The sequence below is a fragment of the Thalassophryne amazonica genome, chromosome 2, assembly GCF_902500255.1.
Source record: "Thalassophryne amazonica chromosome 2, fThaAma1.1, whole genome shotgun sequence".
NCBI classification, from domain to species: Eukaryota; Metazoa; Chordata; class Actinopteri; order Batrachoidiformes; family Batrachoididae; genus Thalassophryne; species Thalassophryne amazonica.
The window spans coordinates 66,413,232-66,429,071 of record NC_047104.1 but is presented as its reverse complement, the minus strand read 5'-3'; the positions used below and the strand labels follow the sequence as shown (position 1 = coordinate 66,429,071).

Sequence of the window (15,840 nt, the reverse complement as noted above, 5' to 3'; positions counted from 1 at the left end):
GAGTTTTTCTTCTTCGCTCACTACAGTACACCAGGACAGAGGGTATGGTGTACTGGGCAGTTAAGTATGGAAAGGTCCCAGTTCAAGACCCCCCCCCATTATCCATGTAATGTGGAGTTGTGTAAGGAAGGACATCCGGTATAAAACCTGCACCAAATCAACATGTAGATTCACCTTGGATCTTCTGTGGTGACCCAGGGAGAAACTGAAGGGGCTCATTTCTTATATAGCACTTTCAGGTCAAAACATCTACACATGCATGCACACAATCACTATTACTAAAATACAACTCTGTTAATACTGTAATTGCTTGCTATAATTATAATTATTGTTGAAAGGTAAAAGAATAATAAGTTTAAGTTGTAAAATCAAACAGATAGCTTCTGTTACTTCACTGACTAATTTCTTGTATGGCTGATAGACAAATTGGAGATTTACCTGGAAAGTTCCTCCAGTTTTGACTTGGCATATTCTAAACTGTTTCTCTCCACGTGTTCATGGGGGGTATGAGCCAGCAATTCATGGAGGGTCAGGATATAACGGGGGATCTGAGAGAGAGAGAGAGAGAGAGAGAGAGAGAGAGAGAGAGAGAGAGAGAGAGAGAGAGAGAGGGAGAGAGAGAGAGAGAGACCACTTCACTCAAAATATTTAAGGTCAATTTTAAAAACTATAGCTATTCCACTGTATTTAGTGTGTGCCTTACATTTTAAATTTGTTGTTGTTACGTAGGATCTGTATGCTTTTTGTTTTAAACTTGTTCAAACATTTGTTGTAATTTCATATTCATTTTAACTTTGAATTGGACAGAACTTTGTAATTTTTTGTCTTAATAGTGCTTTTTAAACAAATTCTTATTATTATTATTTAGTAATGTTTTCCCAACAATCATAAAACATCAATTATTTTCAATCATTAAGAACAAACCTGGGTTGTGGGTTTTGTCCTGGTCATGGACCAGTTCTTTACCATCAAAAGGGTCTTGGGAGTGTGATCATCCAGTCTAAATGTGTTTTGTGGACTTGCAAAAGGCATATGACTGGGCCCCTCAGGGTATCCGGTGGGGGGTGCTGTGGGAGTATGGTGTACCGGATTTGCTGCAACGTGGAATCCGGCTTCTATATCAAATCAAATTAGTTTTTTTTTATATAGTGCCAAATCACAACAAACAGTCTCCCCAAGGTGCTTTATACTGTAAGGCAAAAGCCATACAATAATTACAGAAAAACCCCAACGGTCAAAACGACCCCCTATGAGCAAGCACTTGGCGACAGTGGGAAGGAAACCTCCCTTTTAACAGGAAGAAACCTCCAGCAGAACCAGGCTCAGGGAGGGGCAGTCTTCTGCTGGGACTGGTTGGGGCTGAGGGGAGAGAATCAGGAAAAAGACATGCTGTGGAAGAGAGCAGAGATCAATCACCAATGCTCAGTACGAGAGGAACCGCAGATTCAGACATTTGGTGTATGTGCTTGGTTGAGGAGCCAATGGTGCGAAGCTACCATCTGTGGGATTATGACTGAACGCCTCTAAGTCAGAATCCTGCCTAGACGAAGCGATACCGAAGCACCGTGGATTTTCGGGGGGGCGGTGAGCAGAGCCGCTCGTGACTGGACTGGGGCACGGCCGGATATGCGACCGCCCCTCTCCTCCCACGCAACTCATGTTTGTGGAGAACCTGGTGCTAAATCACTTGCAGATGACCTGATTCACCAAATATCACCAAAGGAGCTGTGTCAGCACCCTCTGCATTACATCAGACCTGCTTCTGGTGGGAGCTAGACTCTGCCACGGCTGCCACTTGTCACCAATCCTGTTTGTGATGTTCATGGACAGGATTTCAAGGTGCAGTCAGAGGCTGGAGGGTGTCCAGTTTGGTGACCTCACACTCAGATTTGCATTTCTACTTTTTGCAGATGATGTGGTTCTGTTGGCTTCATCAGACAGTGACCTCCGATGCGCACTGAGCAGGTTTGAGGCTGAGTGTGAAGTGACTGGGATGAGAATCAGCACCTCCAAATCTGAGACCATGGTCCCTCTGTCGGAAAACGATTGTCCACTCTGGGTTAGGGGAGAGTTACTATCCCAAGTGGAGGAGTTTAAGTATCTTCGGATCTTGTTCGTGAGTAGTGGTAATTGGAGCGGGAGATCGATAGATGGATTGGGGCAGCGCCTTTACCATTGTGATAAAGAAGGAGCTGAGCCGGGAGGCGAGGCTCTCAGTTTACCAGTCACTTTATGACTGAAAGAATAAAGTTGCGGATACAAGTGGCAGAAGAGATTTCTGCGTTGAGTGTCTGGGCTTTCACTCCTGGACAGGGTGAGAAGCTCGATGATCCAGGTGGGACTCAAAGTAGAGCCGCATCAACAGAAGCCAGTTGAGGCAGTTTGGGCATCTGGTGATGATGCTCCTTGGTTGTCTCCCTGAGGAGGTCTTCCAGGCACATCTAACTGGAAGAAGGTCCCAAGGAAGACTCACACACGCTGGAGAGATTATATTTCCCAGCTGGCATGGGAATGCTTTGGAATCCCCCGGGAAAAGTTACAGGACTTGGCCGAGGATAGGGAAGTGTGGGATGAGCTGATTGCTCTGCTGCCACTGTGACCCGGACACGGATGAGTGACTGAAAATAAATGAATAAGAATAAACCTCATGTTTACTGTAGCACCATTTTTGACACTTGTAGTGTTACTTAATAACATATGGAAAGATGTTTTCAGCACTTACAAAAGTACTTTAAAACTGTTCTGGTTTAAAAGTTTAATTGTTGGGACACTGTTTATAGGAACACTTCATACAAAGACCTCAATCTGGGTTTGAACCCACAGCTTCCTGGATATTTGTTGTCACACCATCCCTATCTGAAAACTCACAGCAACTGTAACAAAAATTAATTTTACTAATTTCTCTCTTATGTCATAGGCAGTAAAAACTAAATATTCAGTTACGCTGCACTTGTAAAGAGCTGAATCAGCAATAACAGGGTCAGCTTTGAGAAACAGCTGCATCACTGTGAAAGATTTAACACAGTTATAATAGCATTTTTAAAATAAACAAATATTTGCGCATCAGATTTATATGTAACAAATGTTTCACTCCAAAGCTTATTTTGTGCTGTTCAAATTCCAGACAAACAAGCAAACACCCAGACAGCTGAACGCATGTAATTAAAAATCAAATCTTCCATAACACAGGCATTATTGAGAAACGGAGATATCTGAAGGACCATAACAGGACGAGGTGGTCAGTAGATCTGTTGCTGTCTGCTGAAGAAGCCAAAATGAACCAACGTGTTCAGTCCAAAGCTTCCACATAGTGCAGCTTTTTAACATAATCCCAATTAACAGTCGGAAGCAACAATTCATTTTATTTATTTATTTATTGTTACCGCACATTTGTTTTTCATTTGTAAATTTTATTTTTAAATGACTGTGTTCTAATTTGCCTGTCAGCCATAAAATGCCTAATATTACTTGTCTTGGTCAGTGGCATTCATGTGTCTCGTTCCTCGGCCTTTGAGATTGAGACTCCAGGAAAGAGCTCATGGAATCATGAGTTCACTAGACGCTAGACACAGGTGCTTGGTGATGCCGACACTTTTAGAGAACAAAGGTCGAAGTCTTTTGGAGCCTGGTTCTGTCTTACAGTATGTTTGTGAGATTTGGACACTATCCAGTGACCTAGGATAAGAACAGGATGTCTTTAGTTCTAGATCTCTTTGGAGAATCCCTGAATACAGCTGGAATGACTTTGTATCAAATGCACTGTTACTTATGGAAGCTCAGATGAGGAGTATCACTTGCATTTTGAGCGAGCAAAAACCATCGACTACAACATGTTGGTCATGTGCTGTGTTTCTCTGGACACGATCCAGCTATGTCTCAACGCTGAAGACCCCAGCAGCTGGAAAAGGCCAAGAGGACATTCATATATCATGTGACTGCACCAATCGATACTTTTGGGAAGTGAGGATGGATCAGTTGTTTGCTTGGTTAGTTGCCATACATGACCCACAGCAGTTCCCAAGTGTTGTGGATGGTGTGACACGTGGCACCAGCACATGTGCCCACACCTGATCTGACCTGTTCTTATCAATACTGTGACTGCACTTGACAGAGATTGGCCATTTTTCCTCAGATTGTGTTCTGTATTAAAAGGATTATAGGGTCCTTTTTGTCCTACATCCGTAAAAATGTATGGATGACATCAAGCACTGGCTCACACAGAATTTCCTGAGTCTAAATGAATCCAAAACGGAATTCTGTCTATTTGGCACCACAAGCCCACTTGCCGCTGTCTCAAATGGTCACTCACTTCCTCACCATAACACCGTAATCAGAAACTTGGGAGTTCACTTGGACACTGGCCTAAATCTCCATAAACAAATTGACTCTGTTGTTAAGACAAGCTTCTTTCAGCTCCGCATTCTCACAAGAGTGAAACCCTTCCTCAGTTGTTGTGACCTGAAGAAAGCAATCCACGCATTCATCAACTCACGCTTGGACTACTGCAATGCTTTGTACATTGGACTCAGTCAAACATCTTTACACAGATTACAACTGGTACAGAATGCTGCTGCCCGGCTCCTCACAAATTCTCGTAAACATCACCATATCACACCTGTTCTGCGCTCTCTCCACTGGCTGCCAGTGCAATACAGGAGCCAATACAAACTTCTCCTGTTTGTTTACTGCTCCATCCACAGCTTCGCACCTGCGTATCTATGTGAGATTCTGACTCTTCACCAGCCCAGCAGATTTCTACGATCTGCACAGCTCTACTTGTTGGAGCAGCCCAGGTCTCGAAGCAAACAGTGGGGTGATCGTGCTTTCGCAGTAGCAGGTCCTAAACTTTGGAACTCGCTGCCCCTTGACTTGCGTGCCATCTCGGATCTGCCCCTTTTTAAAACAAAACTCAAAACGTATTTGTTTAGATGTGCTTTTGATACTTAGTCTTTTAGACTTGGGAATAAAATGAATCCGTGTTCCTCTTTTTAACTATATTTTAAATGCGATTTTTATATGTACAGCGCTTTGGTCAACTTAGGTTGTTGTAAGGCACTTAACAAATAAAATTTGATTGATTGATTGATTGAAAAGTGACTAAGAACAGAATTGGAAAATCCCACCTGCTGCACAATTTGAAGAGTGGTACTGGTTTTGTACCATACTAACATAAGAAGCACATTCTGGAAAATCAGGAAATAATTTAACCACCATGTATTATACATAATTGCATAATTTGTACTCAGATTTTTTGTTTGCCAGTTTATGCAGAATAGGATGCACTTTACAGGGCGATGAAATGCTGCTGAGCCCATTATAGCTCATATTATAGTGCAAGGGTGTGGTTTGTATTACATAATAATGCAACACCAACATTGCACCAGTGGAGTCTTACTTGAAACATGGGGTATGTGAGGAATGTCTCTAGTGTCCTCTCCTCACAGTCGGGTTTAGCCTCGTACTGCTTCAGCAGCTTGTCAAAGTCTCGGTTCTGCTTGCAGTGGGCCAGGATCTGTAAACTGTACTGGTGGTTCCTCACAAACTCCTGGTAGATGTTCAGCATGGGCAGCAAGATGTCAAACAGGTCAGCTGGAATGAGAAGCATGCATCTTTCTCAAGCCAAAACTTAATATAATAGTACAGTGCATTTTCAATTAAAATCTGTTTTTTTTTTTTAATCAAACAAAAATTTTAACGTGATGCAGACATCTAGTGAGACTGAGCTGGTGAGAAGTCAGTTGGTCATGCTTGCTTTAAATCATTCACCATTTTTAGCGAGTAGTTATTTAGGTACATTAGGCGTAAATGGCTCTTCGCTTTGAGGGATTTACACTTTTAAAGATCGATTATGGTCGGAAATCAGATTTATCTAATTTATAGCTGCCACCAATTTAAGATAATCAAACAGGAGAACAGAGATGCCCATAGTCAAGTCACCTTTTAGCCAGCTTACCCAACTGACCCAAGTTCCTGATAAGGACTGCCAACAGGAAAGTGTGTTTTGTTTGATTTTTCCAGCTCATAATAATCAAACACAGCTTAATCTTAACAATTTAGCTCAACATGTGAACAATTTATCCTGCAAACATCCATGATAATGTTTGAATTATCTAAGGTTGGGGGAGGTGGATGGGGTTTCCGTGACTGCCAGTGTAGCTCTTGCATCTGGTAGTGGGTCTAAACACACAAAAAGTTAAGCAATTTGATCTTGTATGAATATGATTGGATGTTGTCTTTAATTCAGTTTGTGCTTTAACCCTCTGGGGTCCAAGGGCATTTTTTGGACAGTTCACCACCTGGCATAAATGTTTTATTATTGCTGTTGACAGCTCTCCCTGCATCCCACAATCATGTTTTATGTCTCTTTTTTCAGGACAACCCGTGCTTTCAGAATATGTATGCTTTTGTTGTGTTTTATAAGTGTAATAAAGGTTTACAAACAAAAATAAGAAAGAAAAAAGTAAAGCGGAAAATAATTTTTAACACATTTATTCAAAACACACAGCAAACTATAATAAACAACTGTTTTGACACTTTATAAAGGTAATTTGAGGTCTTGTGTGAAAGACTGTACAACAAAAAGGTTCAAACAATAAACACAAATGCACATTTTGAACAATATATACAAAATGGTCTATGCGTTTTGTTGTCCATTGATATGGTAAACAGTGCTTTACGCAGAGAAAGCAACAGAGTTATCCACTAACATTGACATGCAAACTAGTGGAGCAATCCTGATAGTTACACACTCTTTGTTTGAGCACGTGAGATTGTCATCAGAGGCTCTCCGTCTGCTTTCACTGATTGCTGTGCATAATGGCGCAGGGCACACTGGATGTACTCATTGGAGCACCCAGGGGGCTATTCAAACGGGCCAACTAGTAACATATCACTCCTGAAAATGATCTTTGGCTTTTCACATGAGATAAATCTGCCCTACAATTGGATTTTGGAAAACCATGTGACGGTGAACCAATTCTGATTGGACACTCACATTGCGCACATCATCACACAGCTTCTATGAGGAGTACAAAGATGGCCGATGGCTGGCTCGAAAGTCTGTGGAGTTAACTTTTCAGCAAAAACAGTACGTTTCTATGTCATATCATTACAAAGTTATTTCTGATATAGTAAAGCTAGGTCTTAGCCGTCATATACGATGGCGTTGGCCCCAGAGGGTTAAACTTAGTCAATTATTCGTTTGTTGAATATTCCTCTATTCACCTCTAAGATAAGAGAAGTTAGACTGCTGGACATCTCACCAAAATTAAAAAAGGGTTGTATTTTTACAGTGGTTTTCCATGTAGCTCAGTGGGATATGGAGCTGGCCTTCCAATATGTAGAGGTGGATTTAATTCCTGCTCTTTTTACCTGTCTGTGTTCTTGGAAAAGACATGTCATCTGCATTGTCTCAGTCCATCCTGATGTAAATGGGTACCACCCTTGCCTGGGGAAGTAGCCATCACCTGACTGGCGTCCTACCCAGGGTGAGTCGTAGACTCTCATCTGCTTCATGCTATGGCATCAGAAGATAAGTACAGGCACCAGCAAGCTTCAGGGCCTGTGTAGGACTTATTCTTCTTTTCATCTGATGCAGAGGCTCAAAGCAAAATTCCTAAAATCCACCAATTCACATGCACACTCGCAGACGTGATTGCTGTCATGCAAGGTGCTCAGCTGCACACTGGGAGCAACTTGAAAATGAAGGACAGTTGCTCAAGGGACCTCAGCAATTTTCTGGTTTGACTGTGGGAATTAGTCTGAGGAGCCTCTCTTCATAAGCCCACCTCTTGAACCTTGAGTTCACCACCTCACCAATTAGTAAAGTAAAGTAAAAAAAATACTGTCTGGATGTCAGACACTACGTGTGGTGAATGATAATTTATGTATTTGATTGATGTGATAATCTTACCCAGGACCAGTGTGGGCCAGCTGGCGATCCTGGCTTTCAGACCCTGGTAGAAGATCTGATGGAGGAACATGATGGTCTCACTGATAAAACAAATAAAATGGTTGTCACCAAATAGCTTCTGTTCCCACCCTCTCTTGTTCTTGACGGTTAGTAGTGACTATCACTCCCAGTCTCACTGCCAGTCACCTGTTGAGGAAGATGCTGCTGACATCATCGTGGGTGATGGGCGGCTTCTTTGAACTGGCAGCCATACGGAGCGGTCGCAGGAAGTTGTTGACCAGGATGTGGAGTTGCTGGACATATTCTGCCTCTGCTTCCAGCATGCTGAACACCACCTGGTTCCTCTTCCTCATGCTTTCAGCGTGGGGAGACCGGATATAGTCCTGGATAATGGTTTTCCACTTCCTGCGGCAGATCCATCCTCGTAGAAAACTTTGGACCTATAGTTAAAAAAATGTACAAACACAGATGCGTATTTGGGAAGTAGTGCTACCGTAAGATATGACAAACATGACATAAATTAAATAAAAACATCAAAGTCAAAAGAATGGAATGCATAAATACTGTATGTTAGTAGTGTAACAACAAAAGCATCACTTTCACAGCCAGTTTTCTTTAGACACATCAGGATGGATACATGTACATCTACAAGTCTTGGACTTCATTTACATAAATCATTCAGAAATACAAACAGTATGGTACTGCATGGTAAATCTGTCTAGAGGAGGCAGTTCTCAAAAATGGAGTGGCTGTGTAAGAAGGAGAGCATTGAGGGAAGCCATCAAGACACCCAGACAACTCCAAAGAAGTTTCTCTTGCAATAACTGAGAAAAAAAAGTTTGCCGTTAATTTACTCTTGGGTGGTTCTTTGAGTTGATCTGTCTTCCTGTTACTTTTCTGATTCAGTGGCTTTTCTTTTGTTCATTATTGCAGAACTCAAGTCAAGTCCAGGAGTATCTAGGCAGACCACCCAGGCAGACAACTGGTCGAGTCCCACATCTGTAAAATAACCATCTATCTGCCACAGCCAGGTGAAAAGTGGCCATCCCTTTGGTCTTCAACCAGCTACTGTGGTCCTCAACACTCAGGCACCTCAGAGAAATGGGCCACATGGCCAACATGTCAAAGCTGAAGCTCATCATAATCATAATGCAAGTGATACTCTTCATCTTAGTCTCTGTTAGTAACTGTAATTTGATACAAAATCATTCCAGTGGTACCCAAGGATCCTCCAAAGACACCTAGTACCAAAGACATTCAGTCACCTCATTGGTCACTGGTTAGCATCCAAGTCGCACAATCATACAGCAAGACAGGCAACACCAGGACCCTGAAGACTTGGACCTCCATTCAGAAGAAGAAGAGCCTTTATTATCATTGTACATATTTACAACAAAATTTGTCCTCTGCATTTAACCCATCCTAATTACAGTTAGACACAATCCAACCACTAGGAGCAGTGAGCAGCCACAGTCTCGTGCCAGGACCAACTCCAGATGTAGAGATGTGACCTTGGTCAGGGGCAGAGAAAGGAACAGACCCTAAATAAGCATGGATTCACATGCAAAGATACCAGCATCATCAAACACCTCTGTCCAGTGACCTCACAACTCCAGGCACCTCTCGATCTGAAACGCTGAGGATCCAGAGACATGAATGTCACTGCTGAAATACGTCAATGTCTCTACAAGTTCAACACTTTCACCATACAGATACACTTCTGATGGCTGAGTCCAGAAAATCCTTAAAAGCCTGAATCTTAGTCTTTATCCAGGACAATCTCAAACCAAGACACTCCAGTTCCTCACTCAGCTCACGTTCTGCATTCAGACTATCTACTGACTCCATAAAGATCAGAGCATCGTCTGTGAAATCAAGGTCAGTAAACCATTCCTCTCCAAAAAAGCACCCAAGTCATTGGTTTACACAACCTACCCAACACCCAGTCTACGCAGGCACTGAACAGTGTAGGAGCCAGAACACACATCTAACAAACTCACAGTCTGTGCCTCCGCTCCACACAGCACTCACAGTGTCTGTGTATAGCCTGGCTTTGATGTCCAGCAGCTTCTTGGGGTTCCCACGAATTCTCAGGATGTCCCAGAGAGCAGTTTCCAAAACTGAAACCACCAAATTAAATATATTTCCTCTTCTCCACCTCATGGGCCAAAAACATATATTTAGGAAGGTGGAAGACAATCATATGCTTGAATTTTTGGGGGGTGGCATGCGGAAGTAGCCAAATTCCAAGTGGAAGTGACCAAATTCCCCTTCCGACAAACACCCAGTTGGCTCCACCTGCGTAAACTACTTGAGTACTTTTATAACATAGAAAGAGCCTTTAACCTGGAAGGAATCATTTGTTCCAAAATGCTACAACTTCTACATGTGGACATCCTTGTTGTGTACTTGTGGAATCAATTACTAAGTTAAAGCACTGATTCAGATGGTGAAAGTGTTAACAGCTAAGTTTCCACCATTAACTTTCATGCCTGTTACTGAAGAGCCCCTGAGCAGCACGGCTGCACGGCGCTGAAGACACTGTAAGCTGGTGTTGTGGTAGATGAGCTGCTTCCAGCTGTGAATGTAAATATGGATCTTCTCTGAACAAATAGCTGGCTAAAAATAGAAACAGTAGGTGCCCAAGGACGATAGTGTGCTTCATCATGGCAGGGAAACAGATTTAAAAAAAAATAATGTTTTTTAAATCTGCTTCCCTCCCAGCACAGAATCAAACATCTTCCTTTGGTTCTGCCACATTTGTGCAACACTACAAAAACTCACCTTTTTAATTTTCTTAATCTCAGTGTCATCCTCACTAGGTGGGACCTCTGGGTTTGACTGGATCTTCTCATTGTCCTTCAGCAATCCAGAAATCTGACATGAACCAGACATTACTTATTTTCAACCAAACAACAGAGATTTTAAGCACTACACTGAAGAAGGTTCTGCATGTCCTACATGTTCCCTTACTGACTGACTTCATTGTAATGATGAATTGAATAGTGTCATTTACTCTTTGTTCAGCTTACGTACTCTCCATTAGCTAGTTTCAAAGTGTTTGCAGGAATATGTGAAAAAGTAACAAAGAGAAACAACGTGATCATTGTGTGCTGCAAACTGTGCATCGGGTGTGATAAAAGCAGATTTGTGCATATTGAAGACATTCACATTGTCCAGTAGTGCTTTAGTCCATGGTCCAAGCAGGTTTTCAGTACCACCTAAGGTGATTAGTTAACATTTACAATCCAGTGTTAGTTTACCATAGCCTACACAAAAAATGTATAATAACTATCCTAGTCAAAAAAGTTGAAAATGCTTTAATCATATTCAAAGGTACAACACGTCATTTGTCTGATCATACTGAGTTGAAAAAAGTATAGTGTGGAGTGCCTCTAACTGAAAGTTATGGACTTATGGCATCAAAACTATAAAAATGATGACACAGGCCAATTTCTGTTTGTACAGGTGTCAAAAAATAAAGTCGGTTCAATTATGGTAAAAAGTGATGCAAATTATTGCTTGAAAGAATTGTAAAGAAGGAATAGTTTGTACCATCTGTTATGGTAGTTACCACGTTGTGTACTAACTTATGTCATATGTCATAGAATACAATGGATGTTGATCTTGATACTGGTTACTCTGGACTTCTGCAGAGACCCCTACAAGTTCAACAAAGACCTCTCTGTCAAGGAGAAAACCGAGACTATTAAAGCACCTTTGAGCAAGCTAGAAGAACACCTGAGAACGACCTACTCCAACAATCACAGGCATATGCCAGCTACCATCCCTGATGACATGCCACCAATCCAAACACCCGAGCACAGGCTGGACACAAGACCTTCAACATGGAGCAAAGTTGAGAATACAGTAAAGTGGGCACGAACAGCATCAGCCCCTGGGCCCAATGGTGTTCCATATAGGCCCTATAAGAACACCCCACACATCTTAAAGCTCCTCTGGAAGCTAATGAAAGTGGCATGGGAAAAAGGTATCATACCAGGAGGGATCCTGATTCTCAAAGAGAAGAACTTCTTAAACATCAAATAATTCCATCAGATCATCTTAATGAATGTGGAAGGAAAGATTTCTTCAGTGTTGTGGCCCAAAGACTCTCGTCATTTTTGCATAAAAACAGCTATGTTGACACCTCAGTGCAGAAGACAGGAATAAGTGGTTTCTCAGGATACCTAGAACATGTAAATGTCATCTGGCACCAGGTACAAACAGTCAAGAAGGAAAAGAAAGATCTGCATGTGGTTTTCTTAGGCCTTGCCAACACCTTTGGCTCAGTGGCTCATGAGGTGCTCTAAGCAGCCTTCAACTTTTTCCAGGTCCCTGAGCACATCAGAAGGTTAGTCAAAGCCTATTTCCAGGACCTCCAGTTCTGCATTACAACTCAGGCTAATACACCTGGCAGCACTTGGAGATAGGCATAATGGCAGGCTGCACCATCTCCCCATTGGTCTTCACCATGGCAATGGAGTTAATCACTTGAGTATCTCAACGGGTGGTTGGAGGGGAACGCTTGAAGAGTGGGCTACAGCTTCCTCCTATCAGGGTGCATATGGATGACATGATGACCATAACAACTAAAGCATGCACCAAACGCCTACTGGACAAACTCCAGGGAAACATCAGGCATGAATGGAGATTAAACCCAGCATATCTCGGGGTAGCTCCATCGTCAGGGGCCAGCTTGCCAGCAAGAGGATCCAAATCAATGACGAGGCAGTAAATGATCTTGAAGAAGCCCATCAAATGCCTTGGTCGGTGGTGCAACTCAAATCTTAAAGACTCTATACAGGTGGAACAACTCACCTCAAGCAAATCACCAGCACAGCTCTCCAAGGCAAGTTGAAGCTCTGGTGGATTCAGTTCGGGTTGCTGCCCCACCTCATGTGGCCAATTTCCATCCATGAGATCACTCTATCCCATGACAATTGGCTGGAGCGATCGGTGAATGCGCAGGTAAGGAAATGGCTAGGACTACCCAGGTGCTACTACTACTACTGCCAGGGTCATCAAATTCACAGGGAACATTCTTGGGACACAGACCTTGGACAAGTTCAAACATAACTAACCTTGACCTATTTTAAGAGGTCAAAAGGTCACATTCTGTTTCCTAATTTTATGCTATGAATCATGCAAATCAGAGTAGAGAGGCACTATGACGTCACTGGCTGGTCTCTCTCTGGCTGCTAATTCAACATGGCAGAATGCGCTGAATTTCTGTGTAAATCTAACATGTTTCTCATATATTATGTAAACCTCCCAAAAAATAAGTACTTCTAAAACTGAATATGCTGGTTGTGTAACCTGATAACACCTCTGCAGTGATTTGCAAGACATCTCGTGGATGTCATCGTGCATGTGCATCACACACAGTCAAAGGTTAGTTCCGGTGTTTTCAAAAGCTCGTGTGCACACGCACGCCCTCCTGCAGGCACTGTACATACTCATATGGCCAAGGGTATTTTAGTATTGCATTATATTTTAATCCTATTAGCTCAACCGATATTTTGCATTACTTTTTACTAAAATTGGAGCAACTTTCATTTTTGACACCTGAAGAAATTTACTCTCTTTGTCACCATTTTCTTATTTTTATGCCATAACTCTATAACTCTCAGTCATAGATCATCCAAGGTATACCTGTTTGGAATCCTTATGGTCACACAAATAATACAGTCAAATTTTAAACATGATTGTAGCATATTTAAATTTTGACCCTTGTGTAATAATTCATTAACCCCCAGAAGGCTATCATACATTTTTGTGTAGGCCATGAGGCTGGATTGTTAAGTGTTGTTCATTCACCTTAGGTGGTACCAATGAGGTCAAAATTGGCTGCAGGCTCAGGGACTTCATTAAAACAAGACCATTTTGATGTTGCTTTGAAAGGATTTTTATTTTTATTTTAACCAGTAATTCATGGACCTGTGATCAACAGTGCGCAGCATAAACTCAGAGAATGTGGTTAAAATCTGGGTTGTGATCACTTTCCCATGGTGACTTTCTGCCTCATTCCTCCTCTGTGCAATCATACAGGTAGACGTTAGTGTGAAACCATAAGACTGGTTACCTCTGATTTTAGCCGCTCTATCTCAATTTCTCCATCCTCTATCTGTTGTCGAAGTTGCTTGGCAACTGTTTTCTCTGTCTCCACTATTTGGAGAAGATGGAGGTACTTCTGCATCAGGGTCTCATGCTCTGTAGCCAGGTTCCGGTAACTGCACACAAATAAAAATCTCATTCGTGCATGCTTCATGAGTGCTCAGACTTCTGATCAGAAAATGTTTGACCTGATTGAATTGATCATATACAATTACAGCTGTAATTGTATATGATCGCCAATCACTTCTAAATATTCGAGCATCATATGAGGCACTTTTTAATCATGGCTTGAAACAGCATGATTCCACAAACTGTCCTCCCCTCGCATCTATTCCGGCGTGCCTACGAAGGCTCTCCTGGGCATGTCCCCGAAAAAGACGCTCCAGGAGAAGGGGAAAGAGAGGCGGCATCCTTGTTTGGGTAAGGGCCTACCTGAGAGCTCGTGGTGGTGATTTTTCGTCCTTGTCGGGGCGAGCAGCAGAGGCCCGTATGCGGTGGATCACTCCACTGGCCCTGGATAGATGCGGCCCCATGGATCACCTGCATCCGCCCATGTGTTGGTTCGTCCCCCGGCAGTCAGGAGCAGGCAAGCGGGGTGTGGACTGGGGAAACATCCGCGTGGTCACCCGTGCTCAAACTCCTCGCATCGAGCACACCGCACTCCGTTTGGTGCTGTTAAACTGCCGGTCGGTCACCAACAAAACCTTCCTTCTTAACGACTTTTTTGCCTCTAAAAAACTGGATTTTATGTTCCTGACGGAGACATGGCTGCAAGTGGGTGAGTGCTCGGCCTTTTCTGAACTTCTCCCGCCGGGCTGCACATATTTTAGTGCGCCTCGTAATTCTGGAAAAGGTGGAGGGCTTGCAACAGTTTTTAAATCCAGACTTCACTGCTGTCGCTCTCCTTCTGAACTCTTCTCGAGTTTTGAAATACAACTGTTAAAACTCCAGACAAACCCACTTGTCCTTTGTGCGCTCATCTATCGCCCCCCCCTAAGTTCAACAAGCATTTTATACAAGAGTTTTCAGATTTCCTGGCAGGAATTGTAATCACCACTGACTGTTTGTTGATTGTGGGTGATTTTAATATTCATATTTGTTGTGACAATAAACCTCTGGTCAAGGACTTTTTTAATGTGATTGATTCTTTTAATCTCACGCAGTGGGTTAGTGGTCCCACGCATGAAAAGGGGCATACATTAGATCTTATTCTTTCTTTTGGCCTCAATGTTCAAGTCGAGGAGATATGTGACTGTCAGATATCGGATCATCTGCCGATTTTATTCAACTTAGCTCTTCCAGGCTCAGTGGAAAAACGGGACCTCTCTGTGCGCACAAAACGCGCGTTAAACTCACAGTCTGTGGAGCAATTTACGAGTGCGTTTCTGGCCACTGTGCCCTCCTCACTTCGTGACCCGAGTGCTTTGAACTGTGAGGAGCTTCTTATTTTATTTAACTCTGTCTGCACAGCAGCGCTAGACTCTGTTGCGCCACTTGTGACCAAGCGCTCCAGGTCTGCGTCGGAGCCGTGGCACAATGAGATTACTCGTGCTCGCAGACGTGAATGCAGGCGCGCGGAGCGTAAATGGAAGAAGGACCATTTGCATGTTTCCCTGGGAATATTTCGAGACTGTCTTGTGGATTACCAAGAAGCTGTTAAGTCAGCAAAAGCCCAGTATGTGTCAAATTTTATTGCAAATAACACTCACAGGCCTCAGGTCCTTTTTAATGTACTGAATCGTCTGATTAACCCAGAATCTAAATCTGGTCTTGTGCTGTCTGACTCACTGTGTGACAGCTTTTTGTCATTC

The 15,840-nt window shown here is 42.7% G+C and overlaps 1 protein-coding gene across 1 annotated transcript in view; it reads right to left on the bottom strand.

Moving 5' to 3' along the window:
* The window catches only part of LOC117525198 (ras-specific guanine nucleotide-releasing factor 1-like), a 120,527-nt gene that overhangs the window by 52,309 nt on the left and 52,378 nt on the right, over positions 1–15,840 (bottom strand). Inside the window, exons 3-8 of the mRNA XM_034187044.1 lie at positions 13,998–14,145; positions 10,697–10,789; positions 8,099–8,352; positions 7,913–7,992; positions 5,396–5,589; positions 439–548 (exon numbers count right to left, since the gene is read on the bottom strand). Coding sequence (XP_034042935.1) covers positions 439–548; positions 5,396–5,589; positions 7,913–7,992; positions 8,099–8,352; positions 10,697–10,789; positions 13,998–14,145 — 879 coding nt within the window. The remainder of the gene's footprint in view (positions 1–438; positions 549–5,395; positions 5,590–7,912; positions 7,993–8,098; positions 8,353–10,696; positions 10,790–13,997; positions 14,146–15,840) is intronic.